The following is a 21,185-nucleotide window of genomic DNA, read 5'->3' as shown; positions in this document are numbered from 1 at the left end:
TGGCTTATTTGTTGAAGATGGATAAGAAAGGCACTGGGGTGCACCTGTGTTCATGATATCCTGCTCAGAAAAAGTGCCACCATGACTCTATGAGGCGTCTCTGATTCATAAAAAGGCTCTCAGAGATAATAGTTTATTATATGGCGATCACCCAGTCGATGGTTTAATGAAGTGCTAGAATTTGTCAGCTTGTAGTGAGCCGGTTTCTTAAACAGAGCCTATTACACATTCCTCAGATAAATTGTGTAATTTCTGTGAACGTTACGCAACCAGTCTGGCAACAAAATCAAATGGCAGCGGGTGACTGAAAAAGGTTTAATTTCTTCAGAAACTACTTAGACAGTCTGTGTTTTGTCTAGCTTTTGAAATGCAATAATGAGTTGCCACCTGCAGGCATGTGGAGGAGCTGCTCTGCTTTAGACAGCAATGGCTTTGTAGCAGAGTAAAACAACCAGACAAACCTTTTTAAAATCCCCCCCTCGTCCTCCTCTGCACGGAAACAGTGACTAAATAACACGCTGGCATGTTCGTCTCGCTGTGACCGGCGGGATAAACACAGTTGACTGTTTAATGTGTTTCTGGACTCTGTAAACGCCAGTTACTCTCCCAGAGCGCCATATACACCTTGACCTTCCTCTCTGTTCTGCCCACAAAGCCCCTCCAGCCACCTCTTTCTCCTTCCTCCTCCTCCTCCTCCTCCTTCTCAACCACCACCACCACTGTAGCTATCTCCTTCATTCCAGCCCATGCCAAAGCTCAACTCTGCCCCGAGGCCAAATCCACCGCTCTTCACTGTCCAAATCCCCATGCCATGTGAGTGAAATAACAGCAAGGCCCTGAAAATAGCACTGGAGCTGCCTTTCTCTCTCTATTCCCTTTACGCGCCCATCAACAACTTGCCTCCTCTCTCCTTTTCTCTCTGTGTTTTCTTCCCATTTAAAGATTTGATGTCATTTCCCACTAGATTTATACATGCTGTTTGCAGGTTAAAAAACAAAACATTGTCTCAGTTATTGATGAATCCCAGCAGAATGGAAGACAAATGGACTGCCCTAGCACTTCAGTGTAACTTTAATGAGGCATTTGTTGAAAATCGTTGGTCCCAGCATCACGTATAACCCCACCCAGCCTAATTAATCTCATGATGTTTAGCTGCTGGATGCCCATATACATTCCCCCTGTGTATACTCCAAACATCTCTCTTCGTGTTTATCCCTCCTTGCACTCCCTGCTCCTCTCTCTCTCTCTCTCAGCATAAATCTCTCATTCACAAATAGAGGCCAAAAGAGGCTCAGCTGATGTGATGAGATTATTATTTTTTTTTCTGATTACAAATCAACCTCAGCTTAGATAGCTACAGCCGCTTCCCCTCCACCCCCTGTTACATCCTCTCTCTCCTCTCCTCTCCGCCCCTATCTGCTCTGGCCCCTCCCCTCTCCTCATATCTCCACCTACTTTTGAACCTTGGCACCTCCCCTCCTACCCCCTCCCCTCCCACTTCTCTCCCTCACAGCCACATCTAAGGACGTGCTTCATTCACTCCGGCTGCACAGGTTGTACGGGAAGGGGAGTGAGACCAGAAGAGATAGAATATTAGCAGGAGAAAGGAAAGAGGACAGGAGGTATACAACAAAATTGTGTTCAGATTATTGTTTTTCCAATAGAAAAGTGAGGTAGTGAAGGAGTGAGGCAGGAGACAAGTATTCAGGCGTGGGACTACCCAGCAGCCTCCAAGGCGGTTATATTGATCTTCAGCAGCGACCCCCTCCTCTCCACTGGGAGTCAGACCCCCCAGGATCCAGAACCATGGAGCCCTCTGTGTCGACCGAGGTCGAGGGGGAGACCAAGGAGAGGAAGAAGATCCAATTTGCTGTGCCGGCATCTGTGGCCACCAACCTGGACCCTCGGCAAGTGGAGATGGTGAGCAGGAGGTGGACAGATAGGAGTGTAAATTTGGTGTTTCTGAGGATTCTGTTTTAGCTTTAGCTCTGACTTTTTTGTGTTTGATTTAAAGTGTTTCACAGCTCCATTTTAAAGGAAAGTTTTCCTTTCCTGACCAAATTTCTCCCCTTTTTTCTCTGCTTTGTTTCATTTTTGACAAGTTTCCTGAGCAGGGCTGAGTTTGCTGCGTCTGTCTGCTACATGTTGAGAAATAATGATGACAGTTTCCTCTCTGTCGCTGTTTCCTCTTGAGATTAGTGCCTTGCTGTCTCATCTTGACCTGTGTAACAATGTGGCATTGACAGAAAAATCATTCCCTTGAAGCTCTTTTGTAACAAAGCGGCACCAACAAGCCCTTGACATTTTTGTCGCTCACGAATTTGCTACAGTTAATAATTACCTTTTTTTTGTCTTTGGCTGCCGGTCACGCTGTCTTGCATGTGAGTGACCTCTGTCTCCTGAGCTTTAGTTAGTGAAATCATTCAGTCCTTCAGCCACAGAAGATGCCTCATGACTGACTCAGCGTGGGTTGTATCACTCCATGAAATGTTTTTGCTCATTTTTTGACATTTTTGATCTTTCTTTTTTTGGCTCCAATGCTGGTGGCGCTTATTTTAGAGCAGGGGAAAGTGGGCCAGAGTAGAAACCGTTTTGTGCCGAGGTAGATCCAGGCCATTGGCTCATCCCTCCTGAGAGATGAGGCGGGAAAAGCAAAAAGCGAGAGATGTGCTATATGAAGGAAAACAGAGGGAGAAAGTCACACAACCTCATCTCTGGGTTCACCTGTCTGGGGTCAGCTCCCTCAGTAACTGTCCCTCTTTCACAGCTTGCATTAAAGAGGCTTCTGATGAACTAGAGTGGCCTGCAACCATGCAGACAAATCATCATGTACTCAAGTTTCTTTGTGGAAAAGCGTGATGATTGCAATTTTCCAAAGCTTTTTTTGTTCATGCTTTTCTTGAAGCAAGTGTGACTTTCTTGCCTCACTCTACCAGCTTCTAACACAAGTGGTCTCACCTCACATTCTCATTTGACGCATTAAAACTGAATTATACACTAAATGACCTGCTATAATGAAACACTCTGCACTCACATTTACACATAAACCCTTCTCCTCCCCCTCTTATTCTCTCTATCTCGCATGCCCTGTCACCACGCTCTGATCCCTATCGTCTCTTCCAAGAAACCACAGGATATCAATCTACCATATGTGAGCTTCATATAGGAAAAAAAAATATCTTGCTTCCTTCTGTTTTGGGGAGGACCTTATTGCTCAATCACCTTATGGTCAAACAGTGATGGGCTATATTTAGGCTTGTTGGCTGGCTCTCCTCCAGCAGGCCTGCCCTGAACTTTACCTTCAGATTGAGTAAAGTGTCAGCTTCAGTTGGAGTTTATTCAAACACCCATGAATTTCATAATATTTTTAAAAAAGCACGAAAAATATAAATCATGTTTGGTTTTTAATTACACTCTATTTTGAGTTTGTGCAGGTGATGAATTCTGATTGCTGCAAAAAAGCAACAACTGAAGGGAGGTATGGGAAACTGTAGGAAGTCCAGGGGAGGATGTGTTTATGTGTGCTTAAATGCAGATAGCATCTACCCGAGGCTGCTGGGAGTCTCCGGGGACATGTGGGTGTGCAGGAGTAACGGTTAACGACACTCATTTCGCTCCCTTCCCTTCCCACAGCAATTAATGTCGCCCACAAGTCCGTCTTTCCTAATGAGCCACAATGACTATACCATTCTCCCGAACCTGTTGCACAACTCCTTCCTGTTCTTTCCGATGGCATTTAAACCCCCAAAACCGCTAACGACTGAACTGCCGGGGTCTTGTTACTATGGAGACGGGCTGCACAACTATGTCGCCCCAAGCTCCCCCACAGTTGGCATCGAAAAGGTCAACTTTAATGGACAGCTCTGTCTGTCTAATAGGTTGTTTACATTGCTGCTGTTACATGTTTGTGGATATGTATGTGTGGCTGCTCTTTGTTGGGTGTTAATGTGAGAGACACTTCCATATACCTCCCACTCAGTGAAATATTGCACGTTGTGCGAGAAAACAGCAGCTATTTGAACATTTCTGAAAGGTGTAAAGACATTTCTCACCTGAATGTTTACTCCAATGGGATATTTTTTACTTTAATGTCTGCAAGGCCGGCTATAAAAACCCTTAAACCTTTCTCACTTATATCACAGTTTGTATTTTTTTTTATCTTGGTTAAGCCAAATTTGAAACATTTTTTGCTTGTAGCTTCTTTGATACATTGTAGGTGACTGGAGTTTCGTTTGCAGAAAATTACCTTTTAAAAACTCTCTTAGTAGCTTCTTTGCATTCGATGTCATGCACAAGCATGCTTTCCAGATGGACGGCAACGAAAGGCAGAAGCTACAACTACAACTGAGCTGTTAACGCATGTTCCGATTAGGAAAAAACAACAGCTACTTCTGAGTCTCAAAAATAATCATACATAAGCGGCAGATGTGTATTAAAACCTTCATCTTAAGCCTGAAAGATTGGAGTCAACTAATGTTAAGTTGTGGTCAACCGTTTTCAGTTAATATTGCCATGCAAGTACAATGTGGCAAGACAAACTTCTAGTTTTTTTTATCCACCCAGGTTTGAGCTGCATTTTCTGAGACATTGGGTAGAACTAGAAGCTAAAGTTACATAGCTAATTATTATGGATCCCATCTTAGCAAGACCCGCCCTGAGTAGCTGCTCGATTGGTTAAGGTTAGGCATTTACACCAAGGAAAACCCATTGGCCCGGGATTAGGACCTGAACAAATCAGAAAGCCTACTGGTACCTCATGCCAGGCCAATTCTTGTGCTTTAATATGCTCTGCAAGGCAGCTCTTGCCAAGAAGAGCCATGGGATATTTAATATTGAGTCAGTGGTTCAGCCATGTACATATCTGAGCTGAAATAACAGTATAAAAAGACAGTAATTTACTCACCCGCCAAAACAAGACAGCACTTGTTCGTAACTAAGGTAAGTTTTGTTCTTGGTGGATCCAATAGTTATAGTCCTCTAGACTCTAGACACTTTCATCTGACTAGCCGTGTAGTAGGAGGTTTGGAGGACGAGGTCATTTGTAATGACAAAAGTTGTGGGAAAACTTGCTTTTCTGTATTTTGTATGAATCACATCCAGCATGAGTTTCTATTTTCTGATATCTGCTGCATGCAGTTTTCTCCAGCCCTATTGTCATTTTACTTTATTTCCTAATTGTGGATTTATCACTTCAATAGTTACATGACTGCAAACAAGCTATTAACAATGTCCAGTTTATTCAGGATAATCCACTGAACTCACTGTGAGCAACATTTCTGCCAAAACTCTCCTCAGTGGGCTCTGTGCTTTGTCCAAGACAGCCTGAATGCCACTTGAATCAAGTTTGGACACGTGAAGTTTCTGCACTCCGCTGACAGAAGTTCTCATTAGTACTTATTTTAGGAATATAGAGGTGCAGTCTGTGACCTGGAGTCTCTTTCCCAGGTCGTTTTATACTAAAACTTTGGGTCGGTGTATTGTCATGGTTCACTAACCCAAACTTTTGGTATTGTACCTTGGAATAAGACTCCAGATCTCATACTGTACCATAAGTCCCTCTTATTAAAGGTCTTCTATCAAACCGTTAAGCGCTCAACCAGACTTTTTCATGAGCACATTATACATAACATTTCCTTTCTTTGAGTAAATCAGCAGTTGTGTTCAGCCCTGCTGGTATCTTTTTGAAATCCTCCTGGAACAAAATATTTTTTAGATGTTCGCTTTTTAGTAATCTTTAAAGGGTGACGCAAAGTTGTGGTTTTCCCCGAAAAACAACACAGAGAAAGCACATGGCTGTGTTTACCACCCCTACCCCCACTCCACACACACGCACACACAACAATCCTGCGTGCTTTGGTCGCTCGAATGATGCTGCAGCATGGACAGAGATTAGGGTCATGCTGCAGACGCTGCATCCCTGATTCCCTCCAAGTCTGCCTCCCTGTGGACTCCAAAAGCAGACATGTCTCTGTGTTCCTCCTCTCTAAACTCAAATCTGATCAGCTCATGTTGATCCTTTGAATTGACAGGACATGCACAATATGAAAGGGAATATCAAAGGGCAGGAAAAGGGCATCAGCACAAAGCCTTCCAATGGCAGACACTTCCACATTAATCTCTATTAAAGCTAAAGGGGTAATGGAGGTCATGGTTCAGGCTCCACACCCTCTGCACCAAACCCCTCGCACCCCCGCCCCAGTCCAGTCTCTGGGTTAAACGTCAAAACAGCGACCTTTGGTGCAGTGTGTGTTTGTGGGTAAACATTAGCAGTCTGAGGGACTGTCAACATGCACTTCCAGTAAGAACATCTTGTTGGATGGCACAAAGCATGCTGGGACTGGGCAAGAGGGTGCACTGATCTTTTCTTTACATGTGGACAGTTGAGGAATGTCACTGTCATGGTGTGACTCAGTTCGCCCGCTGACGTGATCTGGAAATTCATCTTTATGATCCTTTCAATGTCGCCCACCCAAAGCAATTTGTTTGAAGTGGCAAAAACATGTTGAGAAATAAATGATTAAAAACAAAATTGCCTGGCTGGAAACCGCAGTACATTTTGGACACAATCAATGGGCCTCTGTGTTCACTTTGTGTTTGTTCCTCCCTGTTTTTGACAGTCCAGGCGTTTTGATTAGTTAATGACTCTGCAGAAACATTTTGGTGGACTGTTAGTGTCGACAGCCATTTAGCACAAAGTTTCTTTTCATGTTGCTTTTTTCCACCTAGCAGTGCAGTTTTTATGCACAAAAGCCACTTTATTCCACTCAAGCATTTATGTTCTTTTCTCAAAATCATGTTCTCATAATGATTATGTTAAAGCAACTACAAAAACTTTTATTCCGTGTTGATTTTTGCCCCCTGTGGAGAAAAAGTGACTTTGCTTCCATGAGCTACTCTCCGTGTTGTAGAGATTTTGTTTGACGCTAATTTTATTACTATCTTTCTTTTTTAAACACTGCTGTGTGCAGGATGCATAGTGATGAAGTAGTGTGTCTCTTTGTGGCTTTGTGAGATTAATGACTGGAATATGAGGACAGTGAAACAAAGTAAACTTTGTTTTATCCAGCGATGTAAATTCATATATTGGTGTTAAACCACATCTTGCAATGTATTTCCTCAATAAAATGGAAATAACTGCAATTTTGAGTCCTATTAAATCTTGCAATTATCTTCGTCTGTTGAATGGCCAACCAACATTAGCGTATGTTATTATCTCATTTAGCTTTTTTTTTTCTTCTTTCGGTCAACTCTTCTCTTTCTGCCCCCTGTATCTGCCATAACCACAAAATATAACTTTAAAAAAATAATCTCAGGAAAGATCTCCTCTTTCTTCCTTTTAACTGGCTGAGGTTCTACTCACTTTCCGGATAAACATAAATGTAGGCTCCTCTGGTCTGCATGCCTTAAATTGAGACTAAAAAGTGACTATATGTGCTTATGTGTACTGTGTTCACTTTTGTTCTATTTATTACTGTTGTTATATGAAAAATTATACCATTACTACTACCTCTATTCTGTTTTCCTCCTATTTTTCTTATCTTACTCTGTTCAAGTAACAAATATCCAAGTATAGGATTAATTGTAATTCTAGAAAGGGAGTTTTTACTATAAGCCATTTGTTTTTTGCCATATACTTTTGTTTGTATTACTTCTCTTATGCTTGTAAACTAAACTAAACCTAACCTGATTTTGCAGGGAAACAAAATGACAGGCATTAAAAATATATAGAAATGCCAAATCTTCCTGCTCATAGTCTCTTTGCTTATGTAGGTCATAACAAGGCATCAGTATTAAATTGAGACTGTTTCATAACCAGTTAAAATCTCCTTGTAGCTGCTTTAACTGAACAATCTCTCATCTTCTGTTGCCTCCTGTGTGCATGGACGTGTGTAATGTGTACACAGTTAATAAAACACAAATATTGAGCGCGGGTAGAGTGATGTGCCACCTGTTGACACTGTACACACCGAGTTGAAGCTGCGCCACGAGGCCTGCTGCACTTCAGGCATGCACACACACAGTCCAGCACCTGATGGAGGCCTGCAATGCTGTAACAAGACCCCCTTTAGCCTGGCACATTATGGTCGACAAATCCTCTGCTGGTGTCACTCACTTGTCGCTTCTGGGATCATTGTTAATCAAGTCAGGTTGTTGTCAGGAAATGTAACCCCCTAATGTGCATTCATTCATTTCAAACTGTGCATCCACATACTTTATTTTTCCAGCTGCAGAGACATCACATCTGAAGCATCTCAGGCTATGGCAACAACAGCAGTAAATCATATCTGGGATGAGGATTAGAAGGGCAACAGTGGCACAGCAGGGAGAGAAATGGGGGTGGGGGAAAAGGGCTGGACAGGATCAGGAGCTGACTTGTCACCAAACGTCAGACATCAGTATGTTTATTGCAAATCTGTCAGTATCAGGCCCCTGAACGGCACCTTTGAGCTGCCTTCCTCCCTCCTGATTTTAACTTTCAATGTCAGATGCCGGAGTGACTCTCTCTCCCCAAAGAGCCACGAGACGGTCAGATTGATGTAGGCATATTGAGAGGAGCACTGAAGCGTGACTCAAAACAAATGGGATTGGTCTTGATCGCTGTTTCATCAACACAGAGAAGACATGGCATTATGTTATTGCCGCTGCGCCTGTTGTAATCTCTGATTTTCGTCACAGGGGTTGAGACATTTGTTTTTTCATGTTTATCTGCCTGCAAGTTAATGAGCTTACACAGGGGGCACGCTGGGTCATCTTCAATGTGTTTAGGGATGGAATGTCCCAAAGCAGAAACAAGGTTATGCACAAATATTACAGTAACACATGGTTTGTTGTCCTGAGACACAAAACTCATGTTGGGATTTTACGCAACCTCTGAAAACCCCACCTGCCAGGGTCAGGTTAGGGTGAGGGTTAGACACAAAAAAATCATATAAAAGAAGAACTGTAAGGCAAAAATACATGAATGAGGTTTTATATAAAAGGTATCATCCTTAAATGTATGAAAATGTGGATAAAACCATAGCTACAGCTCAAACAAAAAAAACATTTCATTGGTCTAATCACAACCCTAACCCTACTCACTGGTGTCTCATCACTTTAAATTATTCATGTTTTTATGTTAAATCTCGACCTGAAAAGTAACTAAAGCTGTCAGCTAAATGTAGTGGAGTAAAACGTACAATGTTTACCTCTTAATTGTAGTGGAGTAAAAGTATAATTAAGATTCCCTTATTAGTACCATCCAACCATTTCAGCTGCTTGTATCCGCAATCTTGTTCTTTCGGTCACTACTCAAAACTCGTGGCAATGGGTGAGGGTTGGAATGTAGATGGGTCGGTAAATCGAGAGCTTTGCCTTCCGGTTCAGCTCCTTCTACTACAACAGTCCGGTACAAAGCCTGCATCACTGCTGATGCTGCACCAAACCGCCTGTCCATCTCACACTCCGTTCTGCCCTCACTCGTGACCAAGACCTTGAGATACTGGAACTTCTTCGCTTGAGGTAGTACCTTTCTCCCCACCCAGAGGGGGCAGTCCACCGTTTTCCAGCAGAGAACCATGGCCTCAGATTTGGAGGTGCTGACTCTCATCCCAACCGATTCCACTCGGCTGCAAACCGCCCCAGTGAGTGCTGGAGGTCCCGGTCTGATGAAGCCAAAAGAACCACATCATCTGCAAAAAGCAGAGATGCAATTCGTAGGTCACCAAACTGAATCCCTTCCTCCCCTGGCTGCGCCTTGAGATCCTGTCCATGAAGACCACGAACAGAATCGGAGACAAGGGGCAACCCTGGCGGAGGCCAACACCCACCGGGAACGTGTTTGACGTTGTGCCGACATAGCCCTCACTTTGGTTATAAAGGGACCGTAAATCTCGTAGCAATGAGCCCGGTACCCCATATTCCCGCAGTACCCCCCACAAGACCCCCCGAGGGACACGGTCGTAGGCCTTCTCCAAGTCCACAAAACACATGTAGACTGGATGAGCAAACTCCCATGACCCCTCCAGAAGTCTCACCAGGGTAAAGAGCTGGTCCGTTGTTCCACGGCCAGGACGGAAGCAGCATTGTTCCTCCTGAATCTGAGGTTCGACAATTGGCCGGAGCCTCCTTTCCAGCACCCTGGAGTAGACTTTCCTTGGGAGGCTGAGCAGTGTGATTCCACGGTAATTGGAACACACCCTAAGGTCCTACTTTTAAATGTTTTTTTTTAATTATTAGTACCACAGAGGGTAAATTCAACCTCTGGATTTAACCCAAGTACTTTACTTAGGTATAATTTTGAGGCACTGAGTATTTCCATTTTATGTAACTTTATACTTCTACTCCACTACATTTTGAGGCAAATATTGTATTTGCATTATTATTTTTCATTAGTTACTTTTCAGGTCAAGATTTAACATGAAAAACATGATAAAAATCATAACAGTATATTAAGTAGTTAAAATGAGACCTACCTTGAGAAAATAAAAACATAGCTTACATAAATGCATCAATAATAATAATCCAATAATATATTTGGAATATATATAACTATCTGAGGCTATTCTGCATAATGACTTCTTTTACTTTTGATACTTTAAGTACATTTTGATGCTGATACTTTTTTACTTTTACTTCAGTAAGTTTTAAATGCAGGACTTTTACTTGTAGTGGAGTAATTCTGCAGTGTGGTATTAGTACTTTTACTGAAGTAAAGGATCTGAATACTTTTTCCATCACTGCCTTTGACACACCAGTAAACACATAACATGTGTTACATAAAGTTACATAAAATGGAAATACAAAATATAAAATATTTATATATTAGTATTACATATCAGTACTTTTATATAAATATAAAAATACAACTACCTCAAAATTGTACTTAAGAACAGCACTTGAGTAAATGTACTTTCCATCATTGGGCACATCGTTGGCAAATTGCAACATCTAGACTATTTGAACCATGTTGCAGCTGAACCACAGACTGTATAAATAATAGATGACACATCTGAGGTTAATGACCCTAACTGACCTTTAACTGCAGCGACCCACCAGGATCCATCTTTATACAGTCATGCAGGAATGTGTTATAACACGGATTACAATTAGGATTTAATTAACCAGTCAAATGAATTTGGCTTGTTATTGTTCTGCATCAAACAGTGTTATGCCACTAACAATAATTAGTAAGAAAGGCCTACATATTTTGAATGTAATAAATCACCAATGCCTAATATATTTCCCTTGCTCCACTTACAGACACCAAACTTTCCAGTTTTATTCCTAAATATATTCTAAAGTTGTTTTTTTTACAGAGGGGTTTGTCTTTCTATCATTCATACACTGAATTATATAACATTTTGTTCTTAAAAACATGACGAAAATGTATTTATTTTTATAATGGCTTTTCACAGTATTTTCTGATCTATGAAATGATAAAAGTAAATTTAGCAATTTCCTTCTGTAAAAAACTTTTAATATAGTGTATCAACAAAATAAGATAGATAATCAATGTTCATATTTATTTTTGTTCCTGGAAATATATGCAAATTAGCACATATTTGATGAGTTCACACCTCATTTGCATATATAAACATAACATTTAAAAAAACTTGTAATGCAAAAAAATATTGTATCAATGTTAATAACAAACTGGGGAAGTTTTATTGTATATCTATACGTTTAAAAAGAAAACCCTATTCACCTTTAGTGTCCCATCATCATATGAACACATCTTCATATGAGTGATGTTGACATTTTTTGGTGACCTACATGCCTTTTGCATCCAAGCAATGATGTGTAAGCTGCACAGCAACCATCAACAGTCGTCTTTTTTTTCCCGTATCACCTGTGGGTTGATGTGACGTTGCAGATGAGTAACTATAGCTACTCTGTCCTTTGTTTGTCGCTGCCTGTTGACCTCTGGAACTGCTCTTTGTGAGCTGCACAATGCTGCACCGCTACATCTGAATGCATGAACAAGAAAAGCAGAATTACTGTGTGTTTGAGGGCTGTTTCGGGTGCCAGCGTCTCTGTGCAAGCTTTGATTGGCACCCCTCCTGTTGTCGCCTTGCCCTGTGTGTTTCTCCAGTGTACGCTGTGACCTGGCGGGTGGCCTCCTGTCACTCATCAGCTATTGGCACATTATCTCCATTGTATTGGGATTGTGAACCTTTCTTCCACAGTCTCTGAAACAACAGGCCAAACAGCAACCAGCAGCTAATTACATAAATGCTGGGGGGTTGCTGCAGAGACAGAGGAGAAGGAGACAGAGGGCGGTGGTTGTCTGAGTGTGATATCATTCTGCCAGTGGGTGCAGCGTAATTACATTTCCTATTTTGGGGTCATTGGAGACCCCCTCCAGATGCTATCTCCAGCCCATCTGTTTATTCAGTAAGCCAGTGGTGGGGCCAAAGGTCACTTCAAAAGTGTTACATGAATGTTGAGGAGCCTCTCCGGCTTATGGGAATTCAATGAGGCTGTTCATTTGAATAGGAACGAACACACCGTGCATATCTGACAAGCCTCGGGTTGTAATTTGCGTCCTTGACCCTCTTTGAAACAGCTGGAAACTCGGCAAGCAGGCGTTACTCAGCGAGGCCTTGTTGGAGCTGCCTGGCAGCGCTGTCTGTTAGTGATGACTGAGCGTAGCCTAAGTGTGTCTGACAGAGCTGTTTGTCACATGATCTATCTGATCGCTGGCCTTTGGTTGTGTATTCGTCATGCGTATGGAAACATTTTGTCTGCCAGCTTTGTCAGAAAGCTGAAGGGGGGCAGCTGGTATTTAGGTTTAATCCTGACAGCAGCAGACTGTGTGTCCACTTCTTTGAGCAAAACACAAATATATATCCTAAAGTTACAGTGTGAATATGCTCTCAAACAAAACAGCAGGGAGAGAGGAGTTAACCGTGCTGATATTTTGCATCTTGTAGCTAAAAAACAGTTTGGTGTGTTATCTTTTAGCTTCCCACCAGTAAAATAATCTAAGCAGACATGCTGCTATTCAAACATGTCCATTACAATGTGTTTTATTTTTCCCATTAATTTTTTTATTGCCAATTTTTTTTATAAGTCAAAAATATATATGTGCTAAAAATGCGCAAACAGGGAAAAAAACAACACTCAGCACATATCAAGAGGGATCATTTTTCACTTCATTGTGTTATTGGACTCGTTGCCAGATTGCACTTAGAGCACCACATGAGGTTCTGCCACTTGGTTTTAAAAGGCTCACTAGGGAGCAAGGCTCAGAGAAAAAAAGGGCAACACTTTGTTTAATTGAGTTGCTCTTCAGGGTACAAGCCGGCTAAAGATCACGACAGCAGAGAAGGGGAATAAAACTGCAGCAGAGCATCTCTCAGCCAGAGACGGTCTCCAGATGAGAGAGAGAAACTCGCTATTCAGTACATGCACCTGAGGTCGTAAGGAGACTTTTAAAGAGAGGAAAACTGGAGGTGACAGAAATAGTTTGGTGACTGAAATTAAAGTGATAGTTCAGATTTTTTTTTAATTGAGATTGTTTGAGGTACTTTGAGGTACGTATCCATAGTCAGTGTTTTACGTGCAGTAGATGGAGGTCTGCATGCCTCCAGTTTGCAGGAGCAGGCAGAAGAAGCTAAGCAATGTACTGCTGTAGATGGGGGCAGCAGCAAAGCATATTTTAGCAACCTAAAATATGATTATCAATTAAATGCATGCCTTGATGATCAGCCCTCTTTAGGTTTATGCAGGAGGAACTGAAGTTGCTGTCTATGCTGTCTTCAAAGCCACCAGACTCCATTGACAAAAACATTAATTTAACCCTGCAGAACACAGGAGTTACTGCTTTACTGCTGCCTCGATGGTTTAGCTTGTTTGTGTTACTGTGTGACTTTGGTGAATCTGAATCAACTTTTTAAAACCCCAAAGTCGCACAATAATACAAATTAACTAACCAACTTACGCAGCAGAAGACCAGTAACCTCCATGTTCAGCAAGGTAAAATTATTGTTTTTGTCATTGGAGTCTGGTGGCTTTGAAGAGAACATAGCAGCTTTAGTTCCCTGACAGAAAGGGCTGTCTGACAGCAAGATGAAACAGTGAAAATATTTAAAATATAGTGTACATTTAAACTGATATATTACATATTAAGGTGGGTCTTTTTTAGGAGCCTAAAATACATTTTTCCTGGCCCATCCAGAGTGGTACATTGCTTAACTTCTGTGCCTGCTTCTCTAAACTGGGGGCGTGCCTACTACTATCTTATAGGTAATACACTGACTATAAAGAGGAACCTCACACAACCCCACTTTAAAACTTGTGTGTGTTACCAAGAAGAACAGCCGAGCTACACCACTCTGAAACTATATCCAAAGGGGAAACAGACTTTGACACAAGACCTACATTTCCCTGCACAAATTCCCTCCATATGCCTCTGCTTAGTTTCTGGCTGAACATTATGAGTGTGTTCCCACTGTACTGTATGCCCTGCACATACACGATTGCTTATTTGTGAGTGATGTAGTTGCATGCGCCTGTGGGCAGATGCCACAACTGCAAATCAATCTTGTACAAATCCATATCTATCCATCCGGAGCTGGGTTACAGCTGGGCCACGGGGGAGAGAGTCAGAAAAGCTTCATATGGATTTGATTGATGCTCCCACCTTTATCAGAGAGATGACACATGCTGCTTGATAGGACGGTTCGATGTAATGCAGCGACACAAGAGATGTGAGCTGACTGACGGTCCCAGGTCTCTCTGCGTTGTCTTTACGGCCAAATATGAACAGCCGACTACCCTTTTGATGCTGGAACGTTATCGCTGGTGCGAGGCAGATTTTTTTCAAGCCTTTCTGTCTCATCCCATAGAGCCCCCAGAGACCCCCTCCGATCTAGTTTATGCTGTCCTACTGCTGCTGCTTTTTATAGGCTCAGCCACGAGAGCACCAGCTTAGAGCACGGCCTCCGGGGAGCAGACCCATATCAGCCAATCTGCACCCAGGCTGCTGCGCAACACTGTGCTGAGCCAACACACACATACCTGTGCACACACACAAACATGTGCAAAGTCAACATTTACCAATGACTCATGAACCCCACACAGCACAGAGTGAGTTGGAGTCCTTCCCAGCCACTTAGCCCCCTTGCCCCCAATTACACTTGACAGATGTATAAATGCAAACCTTAGATAATCAGATTTAAAACTTAATATTTTAATATAGTAACAGGTTTAAAGAAATTATCAACCAGCGTGATTATTCAGGCTGTTCACTGCTCATAGCTATACCTACGATAAGTAATAGACTGTAATTCTTAGGCTGACCTCTAGTGGCCACAGAGATTATGACGGGACTGGAGGAAAGCAGGAAATGAGGCGATTCAGTATTAAGACAGACAAAGGTCGTTTAGGATGAACAAAAATTAGACTTTGACCCACAAGTAACAGGTCCTCCAAACCATACCAATTCATAGTTTTTGTCCTACCTGAACCTTATAACCAACAATTATACTGGTCAACACATGTCCTCATGTGTAAACATAATGGTTACTGTTTTAAAACATGTTGTGAACTTTGTGAAAAAGGTGTTTTGTTAGGTTTAGGCAACAAAACTACTTCCCTGAGTTTAGGAATTAGAAGAGATAGCTAAAAAAGAAAAATAATAATTCTTCATCAATGTCAGAAGTGAGGTAGTTACACACAAATGTGATGTACAGAAGTTGCATTACGTCAAATAAGATTGTTTTTTTCATATGGGACACAAATTTTTGTCTTCTGTGTGGAAATCCTGTGTTTGTTTAAACCATTCACCAGGCCTCCCACCCTCCCTAAGGCCACATTATCGTTCTTTATACTCAATTACTCTGCCTCTCCCCTTTGCTTTCACTCTCCCTGACGACACTTCCTCCTTAACGTCATTCATAATTACTTAAGGACACCACTAACTACAAATGTAAATATGGGCTGCTGAACAAATGACACATAGGGTTGTATTCTGGGGGAGGACAGTCTCCCTAGGAGACAGAATTTGACAAAAAAAATCATGGCGTAATTTAAATTAACCTGCAAATTAATTTCTTTATGTAGATATGTCACATCCTACATCACTTTCCAGTAGTCTTGTTTCACAACCAGTGATGGAAAAATTATTTAGATATCTTACTTCAGTAAAAGTACTAATACCACACTGTGAAATTACTTGACTACAGTAAAAGTCCTGCATTCAAAACTTACGTCTGTAAAAGTACAAAAGTATCATCATTAAAATGTACTTAAAGTATCAAAAGTAAAAGTACTCGTTATGCAGAATGGACCCATTAAGATTGTTTTATATATTCTAAATATATTCTAAAATTATTATTATTATTGGTACATTTATGTAAGCAGCGTTTTCCTGCTGTCAATGTAGGGTTCATTTTAACTATTTAATATACTTTATATGGTTTAATTTATAAACATGCGTTATCACTTTAAATGTATCATGTTTTTATGTTAAATCTCGACCTGAAAAGTAACAAAATCAGGCAGCTGAATTTAGTGGAGTAAAAGGTATAATATTTGCCCTTAAACTGAAGTGAAGTAGAAGTATAAAGTTACAAATGTGATAAAACACTCAAGTAAAGTAACAGTACCTCAAAATTTGTACTTAAGTACAGTAGTTGAGTAAATGTACTTAGTTACATTCCACCACTGTTCACAACATGTTTAAAACAGCAATCATGCCACATTTTCACAATGTTAAATAGAACGTTTTTTTTAAGATGTCATACAGCATGTTAATGAGGATATGGTAGGTTATTTAATAAAAACTTAATCGGAGGGGATTATATAAGAGGACATACATAAAGATATGTTAATCAAATTTAGTTTTGCGAGTCTTCCATGCCAAAATGAATCTAGAGGCTTCTATCTGCCTCCTCTTTCTGCCACACAATGCAGAGTCAGCACATTATTAAAATCCAGGCACCAGCTTTAGATAAACTGATGCATCTCCCATCTTTGCTATGATCCACCAGCCAATGTTTTTATTGAGTGCAAAGCTCGGTGTGAAACCCTGCGAGGTGCTGCTGCCTCTCGGGGAGGCCTGCAGGCGTGCACCTGTGGAGCCGCTGAAAGGCCAAGGCAGCAGCCCGCTTAGAGCCTCTCGGTGCAAGTCCACAGCAGCTCCACTGATCTTGGTACAGAAACAATGGCTGCCAGCGGAGGAGAGGGTTTGGGAGATTGGGGGCAGGGGGGTTTAGAGAGGTGGAGGAGGGAGGGGGCGAGGGATAATGCGTAGCAGGAGTAATCTCACACGCTGTGCCCCAGTGTTGGCGTAAATGAGGAAGTCACATACATATTATGTAACTCTGAGAGTGTGGGGTTGGTTTTAAGGCTGGAAATTTACTAGAGTCACCATGTGTGTTTATGTCATCCGGCATTGCCAATGTCATACAGTAGCACCACCACCATCACCGCTACCATCACTGTGTGTGTGTAAATGAGTGTAAAACAAGGACAAAGACAGTCGTTCTTGTCGTGTGTTGACTTTGTGGTTTTATTGTCATTTCACCTACTTTACAATCTGTTTTACAATTTCCCCTGGAGGTGGACTGTTGCCTTTATCCTGGTTTAGGAGGTCATGTCTTGGCATTTCACAAAACTGCCACGATGATTACCAGATGACATTAGGAAGACAGTCATTTACACACACACACACACACACACACACACACACACACACACACACACAATGCATGTGAGGACCCATTTAGGTAAATAGATCATGAGATTTACAGATTATGCTTCTCAGTGACCTCAATTATCCCACACAATCATTTGACCTTCCATTTCTCTCACCGTCATTATTTTTATCTCCACCTGAATAAATAAAACTGGACCATGTATAGTCATGAATCTTTTCCTGCTTTCATACTCCAACAGTCTGGTCTCTTAAAATGTATGTTCCCACACAATGAAACTGGTGTGTCAATTACGTTTTGCGGAATTTTCTCCCAGACTACTTGTGCTTTTATAGTCAATAAATATAGCAGCATGAGCAGGAGGTTTAGATGAAACAAACATGAGAATTTGCCCCAGAAGAGTGCTGTCCCCAAAATTAAATGATGTCTTATTAACTTAACTTTAACTTACATAAGTAACTTAAGGTAAATGTATTTACCCCAAATGATGATCTTTCTGAAGCCTTAACTGGTAGTTTTGTTACAATTCACAACGTTAATAACATGTTTAAATCTGCGACTGTAATCCAGGAGTTAATATGTAAGTAAGTGGTCAAGGAGAGAAGTGAGACGAGGAGAGGAGTCGACACGAATTCCTGACCCCCATTAGGTTTCTTCAAAACTTTAACACAACTTTTTGCGTACAGTTGGCCTATTACTGCAGCATTTCATTCATTTCTGTGGAGAAAACTAAATTAAGTTGTTATTTTTGGGTCATGATTTAGATGCAAAATATCTCAAAGATGACGGCATGGTGAAGACCTGAACACAAGATATATCTGCAGATCCTTCTGTCTGCTAAAGGGCCACGTCCTGCATGAGAGAAGTCCTCAGTGCAACAAACAAAGCGCTAATAGAACAATGGCCAAAGACCAAAAGGAAGAAAATTTGAAATTTGTCAAAAAATGCATGAATGTTAAAATTTCAAACAAAGAAAAGAAATACTGATTGTTAATAGTTAATACTCAAGTTCCTAGAAATATCTCTGAGGCAATATTTACAGTAAATAATCTGCTAAAAACTCATCCAGATCACTCAGTTTGCACAAACTTCCAACAGTTGTCCTGTTCACTATTTGTTTTGTGCTGAATATAATATGAAATATCCATAAAATCTGTCATTTACCCATGGGTTTACTCAATCATCAATCAAAGTAATCAAAAAAAGTGTCGCTTAAAGGACAAAGGTTGTGAACCGCTGGCACAGAGGGCCGATCCATCGGTTTCCCCAGTTTAATGGCTTTAATGCCACCAGACTTGGGCCTATATGTTTAGTCATGGCAACATCTGGTGTGCGCTGTCTGCTGTGGGTCTCTGTGTGAGACACCTCAGGCTGCCCTGCGAGGCTGGTAGCAGGTGTCGGGCGAGCAGAGGCAGCAGGGTTCACAGCAGAATGGAGCCCCAGGCCTCCACACCTCGCCAGGGGGAGAGGAGAGGTTGGGGGAGGCAGAGGGGAGTCAAAGAAAGCCCTGTGGATGCCAGGAAAGAGAGAGTCGAGGAAGGAAAAGCAAACAAAAGGATAATAACATGATTTGACACATTATGGTGATGGAGAGGAGAGGGAGGGAGGAAAATGTCACTGTCGAGGAATGAAGGATGGATCTGGAGGTAAACAGGATGGAGGAAGCGGAGGATCAAGTGAGATGGAAATGAGAGATAGTGTGAGATATACAGGGGAGACGGGACATCTGGAAGTTGCGTGACGGGATTAAAATGTGTGTCTGGTGTCATAAATAAGGGTAAAATCCATGCTCGATTACTCCATGTTGTCGTGTTTGACAGTGGCAGCTTTCCACCACGCGGCCCAGCAAGCCTGTGCTTTGGCAACATGCGCCTCGCTGTGATGACGCACACCTCGGGGGGAACACAAACACAAACACGTCGCTCTGTACGAAGCAGTTTAACACTAAATAGAGCCAGGCTACTTAACTCTCTTCCTGTGATGTTATGTGGTGCCGTAAACAGACGCATTGAGGTTCATGCCATGGCCAAGGTTGGCTCGCTCCACAGAGGACACTTCTCAATGCCCTGTTTGTCTGACCTGCCAAGTCCACTTCGCAGCGCTGCTTTCACTCTCAGCACACTTTCTTTTATCCAGCTAAGGTGGTTTTTGCAGATGTCAGCTATTAAGAATTCTGGGAAAGTGAGTCAAAGCTTTGAGCTCTGCGTGTAAGTCTTATTTTATGAAACAAAGGCCTCACACAGTCTGCTCAGGGTTTATTAAAAGTGATATGCCACCGCTGTTAAGGATGATGCAGTCACTTCCTTTTTACTCAGACTGTGGCTTTTACAAAGTTTGCTGCTTCATGGTGAACAGAGGCTTTTTTAAAACTTGGATTAGTGTTTTGCGAGATACATATATAATCTGTTATCCAGTCAAATCGAAACGTTTGCTACCATCTCCCATCTGCTAATACGTTTTAAAGATCAAGGTGTTTTGGCTTCACTTTGGAGAAGCTGTCATGTCGTCCATCTTAATATAGTCAATCACTCTTGCTCACCAAAAAAAGCAATTGCTGGGAGCATGTGCTTCTCAACCATTTGCCACTGAGGCGGAACAGTTTTGCAGGTTGTTTTTTTTCCAATTGGCACACCTTCACAAAGAGATAATCAGCTGCCGTAGTGGTTAGTTTAAGCATAAAGAGTGGTCAGTCCAAAACATTTCATCAAATGTACTTTCTTTAGTTTCCTCTAAAGTAATATTCTTGTTGATCCACTGACTTCACATACATTTACTAAGGATAATTCTTATTTTTGGGAGTTATTTTCAGGCAGTGGAGAAATGTAGCAAAACATCCAAAGAAACTTCTCAAACCACTTCTGCAGCTTTCACAACTTCTGTGCTGCAAACCTGTGCACCGTGATAACTAAAAATTATTAATCTGTAAATTTTTCTGACCACCCGATGGCCTGTCGATCTGTCTTTCCAAGGCTGCAGCAGGCTCCGTGTTTCTAACACTACTGTGAAGATACTATCTTATGAAACAAGAAGATCTGAAGAACCAACTGATAAGATATCTTGTTGGGAAGTGGTAAAATGACGTTTGGCAAAATTTTTGCAAGGGAAAAACTGATATGGCTGCTTTCAAAGGGGTCCTTTGACCTCTGACCTCAAGATATCTGAATCAAAATGAGTTCTATTGGTACCCACAAGTCTCCTCTTTGCAGACATGCCCAGCAATAGGCGAATCAAATGCAGTTTGGGGCAGAAACCATGCAGGATTCCTTCTGCAGTCCAAATTATTTTTGCTTACTGTAATTCTGCATGAAACTGAGACTCTTGTGAATTCAATGAGCCCAATTTTATTCATGTGTGATGATGTTAGTCTCCATAGAACTCAATAAAATGTCTGAAACGATTGATAAAATGCCCATTACAAAAAATGGGCAAAACCCCATGGGGGATCAATAAAGGAATATCTTATCTTAATATATTTTAAATTTACAATGACATATATCAGAGAAAAACATTATTTTGGTGTTGATTAACAACTCAGATGATTAA

At 41.5% G+C, this 21,185-nt stretch overlaps 1 protein-coding gene across 2 annotated transcripts in view; it reads left to right on the top strand.

Moving 5' to 3' along the window:
• The first annotated feature begins 1,521 nt into the window (after positions 1–1,521).
• The window catches only part of ppp1r1b (protein phosphatase 1, regulatory (inhibitor) subunit 1B), a 29,817-nt gene continuing 10,153 nt past the window's right edge, over positions 1,522–21,185 (top strand). Inside the window, exon 1 of one of the 2 annotated variants that reach the window (XM_059348339.1) lies at positions 1,522–1,920. In XM_059348339.1, coding sequence (XP_059204322.1) covers positions 1,807–1,920 — 114 coding nt within the window. In that variant the 5' untranslated portion in view covers positions 1,522–1,806. The remainder of the gene's footprint in view (positions 1,921–21,185) is intronic. The other variant, XM_059348340.1, reaches the window with a different exon arrangement.

Source organism: Centropristis striata, chromosome 13, assembly GCF_030273125.1.
Source record: "Centropristis striata isolate RG_2023a ecotype Rhode Island chromosome 13, C.striata_1.0, whole genome shotgun sequence".
NCBI classification, from domain to species: domain Eukaryota; kingdom Metazoa; phylum Chordata; class Actinopteri; order Perciformes; family Serranidae; genus Centropristis; species Centropristis striata.
The sequence above is the reverse complement of the archived record's forward strand: the minus strand, read 5'-3'. Positions and strand labels throughout refer to the sequence as shown.